Below are 6,132 nucleotides of genomic sequence, written 5' to 3'. Positions count from 1 at the left end.
GCGACTCATTTGGAGGCATTCTTCAGCCAAAACTTCATAACCCTAACAATTTATCTCCAAAAATTTTAAGAGCGAATAAACTAATTATTAAATTCCTAATATCTTCATCGAAAACATTTTCGATGGGTAAAAATTTTCTTCTGCTGATAAACCACCCAAGCGGAATTTAACACTGCAGCCCAAAAAGATCCAACTACACATCAAGTAGCAGAATATTGCTGACGATATCGAAACGGTGAGGAAAAAATATCGTCATAATAAGATTTATCAACAAGTCATAATGAGTTATTTGTCAAATAACTCGTATTTATAAACACTAACAAATAATTCCAAAAAATTAAGTCATTCAGGATCGAGTTTCGATGTAAATGAAACAAATTACAAACAAAACAAACCACTCTGGAAATTTTACTAAGAGTAATGCCCTGGAATTGTCAACACATCGCATTCATCAGGAGCTTCCAAAGAGTTGATAAGATTTTCCAATTGCCACCAAAAAATAAAGAGAAGCCGCTATTAATCTGAATCTTGCACTACATGTGATTCTATGTACAATACGAGTAATGCGGCAAGTCTAACACGAACAGCATAAGGTCGCTGTTAACTACATTTATCGACGCGATGTCTTGAGTCAGTGCAAACTAGGCTTTGAGATTATGCTGAAAAAAAAATGCTTAACCATCACACTTGAATATCAATCTGTACAAGTTAATTGAAAAACTGAAATAATGAATTTTCAAATATTTGAAATCAAAGTACACATAATAACCGAAACATTAAAAATATAATGTGAAAAAGGCTCAAAAATTGGCAAGCACTCACGACTAAACGTATAATGCAAGAAAATTTAAATATACATACTTCTGTATTGATGTTCATCTCAAATCATGAGAGCATTGATTGATTTTCAAATTAAAATCTAAATAAGTTTATTAATAATGAAAACTAGAAAAGTACAACTGAGAACTTTTGACCTCACGTATCTTGAGCTATACTTGACTGTTCTTGACGAATGCAACATAGAAACTCTGGGGGGAAAATGTTAAGCCCTAAATTACAACCAGGAGACCTCAAGTGCACTACCTCGGAAATTTTCTATAACAACAGACATAACTAACACCAATAAACCAATCAGCCTCTTATAGCATAAGGATCTCTGAAAAGAAATAGCAATATAGATTTCTGTAGATTAGAAACGTTCAAGCAAGTTTTCACAAGCCAGGAAAACACCAAGGACAGTTTTTACAAGCTAGGGAGAGTATTTTCAGCAAGTGAACAAGAGAGGCCTTTGCCATCAGGCTCGACATTGAGCTGCGTAATTTTGCCGTCCTGCACGAGCATAGAGTAGCGCTTGGACCGAACACCTCCCAGCACTGCCAGGTCCTGGTCAAGCCCCAGGGCCTTGGTGAACTCGGCGCTGGGGTCAGCGAGCATACGAACCTGAGCAGCAAGCACAGATGTTGTCAAGTGAGAAAATAATAATGTCAGATTTTGGTCACTGCATTTGGTTTCATCTAGGTTGTTGTTCGAAAATGCTTACATTATGTATTAATTAAGTCATTTAAATGTCACATTTTTTAAAAAATCGTGAAATATATAGTACGGTACGTCCTTTTACTTGCAAGGGCCAAAGAGTTGGTGTGTCATGACCAATTACTCGAGATAATTACATGAAATTTGTCACATTAAAAAAGAAAAATTATGATAAAAAATACTTTGAGTAAGAGAAAGAGTGAATCAGAATTTAAAATTTGTTTTAATAAATAATATATATATCTCGAGTTTATTGTCAGGCGAAAAGAAAAAGAAAGCAAAACAAAGCCCTAAATAGGACGTAAATCACCTTGTTGTCAGCTCCTTGAGCCTTGCCCCACGCAGCCATAACAAAAGGATCATTGACGCCGACACACACAATCTCCTTCACACCTTTAGCTTTGATGGCATCACTCTCCTTGATGTAGCCGGGTAAGTGAGTCTGCAGAATTCAACGGTACCATTAGCAACACAGATTATTATTTTTGAAGTTTGCTTACAGAACAACTCGAGTAAACTTTCTAGACAGATCGCATATTCAAAGATTATTTGATAAATAAATGATTACTCAAAATAAAGATTAGACAAATACAACTTCACCAGCACCAACCCAAAAGATATTAATAAATAAATAAATTATCAAATAATTTCTTCTAGCTTGGTTCAATTATATAAGTAGAGAGGCAACTCAAAATATCAACCTACTCTGTGTTGTAAATGATGATACGAGGACTCTTAGATATTGACTGAAATAAATTTTAGGATCCCAAAAATCTCCAATTGATTTACTCAAATCATGCAGCTTCATATATTGCAGTGGTTAGGGAAAATGCATTAAGAGTACAATGCACCATTTTAATTTACAGTCAGGTTTAGTTATAAATGAAACTGACTACTTGCTCGTGACCAAGGCCAAGAAGTCAAGCAATTGAATAGAAACTGGTGAGTGGTGCCTGCATTGTCAAGTAAGTTCAAGTGAAAACATTTGCCAAAGCTCAAGGCAGGTTGTCAAGAGTTGGAGAAGGAAACATGCACCAAGGTGTCTCATCAATGATTGCAAAATTCCATAATTAATTGCAACTAGTCATTTATATACATCTTACAAATTATATTTCAATTTTACTATGTCAAGTTAGGCAAATAACCCCATAAACTGCAGTTTCAGTAAACAACTAGCAACAAAACAGGATATGAAATATTGGGCAGTTCAGCAAATTATGACTTATGAGCATTCATTAGTGAACGTATGGAGATAATAAACATCAATAAACAACATTTAGAGTAACATAGGATAGTAAGGATACTAACAAGGGAACATCCTGGAGTGAAGGCTCCAGGAACAGCAAATATTAGCACTTTTCCAGAGGCACAGAGAGTGCCGGTGTTGACGGACTTGGCCGGAGTGTCCTCAAACAAGTCAACTGCTGGCAACACATCTCCAACCTGAAATCAAATATTATTACATTATTGTCAATAAATAATGTACAAATTAGCAATGATAAAAATTGTAACAGGAAAACACATTCCAATCAAAACACTTTAGTACAACAAGAAATTGGTTAGGTACAAGTGCAGAACTTATGATGCAAAGCTAACTCTTTTTCCATTTATATACATCCCTATCTGCAACATTACAAGTAGAAAAATGTCTGACATCCACAATAATTCACACTTTACAAGCAAAAGATATATCTATCAGAAGTTTTTTGATAATAAAATTATATCTATACAATGTTATTCAAAGAAAAGTGCTCACTCAGTAGTCAGTGCTTGATATGAGGTTGATAGGTAGCAAAAATTTTAGTGTGGCTTTCTCACAAATATGGCAAATGCAAATATATTATAAAAAAAATAAATGAGAAGTCCAAACTCGAACTTGCAGAAAGGAATGTGCTTGTATCATATTGGATATGGTAACCTAAATCTTCATTCTCCTTTCACACTTAGCTCAGATTCAAGAATAAAACAAGTTACCAGGCTGAAATTATTTTGAATAAATGAAAAACTATTCCTAGAATTCCACCCTGCAAGTTGAGGGTTGAGTTCCCAACTTCCCAGTGATGTTGCTAACATCATTAGTGAAGATCAAATGGGCCCATCATGCCAATGGCTAGTCCTAGTTTGACTTTGCATACATAGTTAAATTCACACAGAATTTTCTTTAGTTTTTCTGCAATGTTCTAATTTGATTATGTACATTATACTACTGTACATAGTCAAAATAGAAAGTTTATAAAAGATAAAAGGCTGGCAACTTGAAGATCAAGGTGATAATTCAATCACTCAAATAGTAAATTATCTCAGATTGTGATCAACTAAATATGAAGATCCCAATTATGAAACATATCAATAACTATCTTGAAAATACTGCAAAGTGCAAATAGGCTACTATGCTATGGGTTGTGGCCCTTGTGCAAAGGATATGGATCCTATGAACCATATTTTAGGTTACCTATGAAATGTTTTCAGCTGATAGATACCATTAAATGGCAATGGGGTAATACCTAACATAATAAGGGACAATTTTGAGCATTTTTTCTAATAACTTCTTACAATGAAACATTTCATAAACAATTTTGGGCTAATTTCAAAGCCTCAAAGGTTTTTGCAAGATCTATGCAATTGCATCTACAATTTTAGAAAAAAATGCATCAGGCTGCCAGGGAGGCTCCAGGCTCACAAAAACATGTGTCTTTTGAAAAAAAAGACACATGAAAAAAAAGACACTAGGCCTAGGCGGCTTAGCTGCGGCTAAACCTAGCCTACGAAAAAAACATGAGCCACAAATCACAATAGAATAGGTACTTTAAAATGCTTTAGGGTTGGGTACCCGTACACCGTACAGATGTTTAGATGAATATGAATCAGCTAACAAGCCAACCAAATATTAAACTTTCCACTTAGCACTCAGGCTCTCAGCGTCAGCAGATACCTAATTCATTTTACCATTTAGGTAGGTACTTCACCGTTTGTTAGTGAGACTGTGACTCAGTCAATAAACAGTCATCAGTCATCACTCAAAACAGCAAAGGTACTTAGAAGCATACCTATATTGCTATAATAGCTAACTTAATAATCATAATGGTCATTGGTCAAGACTCAAGAGTCAAGACTAGGTCTATTACCGTCTATATTTGTACGGTTGTCGCCTGTCGGGTTGTGTGACTTGTGTCTATTGTTATCACATAACATAAAGAATAAAGCTGTTTAGCACTCGATAAGGAAGAAAGTTTTGGTTCAGTTTTGTTTACATAATAATAGATTGTTTCTATTGTATTGGATTTGACGGCCGGCTAGGCTACTTGAGAGTTGAGCCTGAACTTCTGAAGGTGCAGGTTGCTGTGGCGACGATATTGACATTGAGCGATAGACCCATATCTATAGCCAAGCCCTTTTAAAATAATTTGAAATGACTCACCTTCGCCGACATTAAGCGAGATATAATTGGCGCTTTACTATTCGTAATTACGAGCCGAGAGGCACCAGTTAACACCTTGCTCAGCGATAGCACAGACATTCTGCTACAACCTACAAGTATGAAGCTACGGTAAGGCTCGAATGCGTTATGTGAACAAGAGCGTTGAATGAACCGATTCGACACTTCAGCGAACTCGCCTGCGAACTCGCCTGCGAGCTCGAATGCAAAACCTAACTTCTTTTTCAACTGTGGCACGCATAACTCCTTCAATTATGAACGGATTTTATTCAAATTTGGAATATAAGTAGATAATATCAGTATTTTGCGGGGGGAATTTTTTCAGATTTTTACATAAATAACTTTTTTGTTAATACGGAAAACCTAACTTCATTTTCAACTGTGGCACTCATAACTCCTTCAATTATGAACGGATTTTATTCAAATTTGAAGTATAAGTACATAATATCAGTATTTTGCGGGGGGAATTTTTTCAGATATTTACATCAATAACTTTTTTGTTAATACGGAAAACCTAACTTCATTTTCACTTCATTTTCAACTGTGGCACTCATAACTCCTTCAATTATGAACGGATTTTATTCAAATTTGAAAGATAAGTAGATAATATCAGTATTTTGCGGGGGGAATTTTTTCAGATTTTTACATCATGTCTTCAACAGTTCCTTTTGAATATTTGCATCATGTATGCCTAAAACAATTCTATCTTTCAGCAGTGACGTTTTGCAGTTGTCGCAGTAGTTGCACGTCTTAATCAATCTTTGAAGTTCGGCGTAGAAAAGTTCGAAGCATTCTCCTTCTTCTTGGTTTCTTCTGTTGAACATGAAACGTTCGTAGGTTTCGTTAGCTTCTCCGATGATGAAGTTGTCGAACGCCACCGCTGCCACCATGTTACGTTTGCTAGTCGTATGACTAAGTCCAGGCTAGCTATAAGGATGAAGATGAGCAGAGACGAGACCATAGGTTTAGGGAACTGTATTTGGTGGAATCTGGTATACAACTGAATTATTAGAAGGCTTGCTGGCCTTACATGACCTACTATTGACAGCATAGTAGTTCTACTCTAATTTGTTCAATACGTAAACACGTAACAAGTTGGGTACCGAAAAAATTCTATTAGACCGGTAGTTGACTTCAAAATGAAAACGGACACGTGACGTTTC

The 6,132-nt window shown here is 35.6% G+C and overlaps 1 protein-coding gene across 1 annotated transcript; it reads right to left on the bottom strand.

Annotated features, from left to right (window-relative positions):
• Window positions 1-392: 392 nt before the first annotated feature.
• LOC108668790 (peroxiredoxin-5, mitochondrial) lies at window positions 393-5,079 on the bottom strand. Its single transcript, XM_018156044.2, has 4 exons — window positions 4,952-5,079; window positions 2,842-2,976; window positions 1,844-1,975; window positions 393-1,440 (listed from the first exon to the last, which is right to left on the bottom strand). The coding sequence occupies exons 1-4, from the start codon at window positions 5,048-5,050 to the stop codon at window positions 1,243-1,245; spliced, it is 564 nt and encodes a 187-aa protein (XP_018011533.1). The 5' UTR covers window positions 5,051-5,079; the 3' UTR covers window positions 393-1,242.
• Between the last annotated feature and the right edge of the window lie 1,053 nt (window positions 5,080-6,132).

This window comes from Hyalella azteca, unplaced genomic scaffold (assembly GCF_000764305.2).
Source record: "Hyalella azteca isolate HAZT.00-mixed unplaced genomic scaffold, Hazt_2.0.2 contig14215, whole genome shotgun sequence".
In the NCBI taxonomy this organism is placed as follows: domain Eukaryota; kingdom Metazoa; phylum Arthropoda; class Malacostraca; order Amphipoda; family Hyalellidae; genus Hyalella; species Hyalella azteca.
The sequence above is the reverse complement of the archived record's forward strand: the minus strand, read 5'-3'. Positions and strand labels throughout refer to the sequence as shown.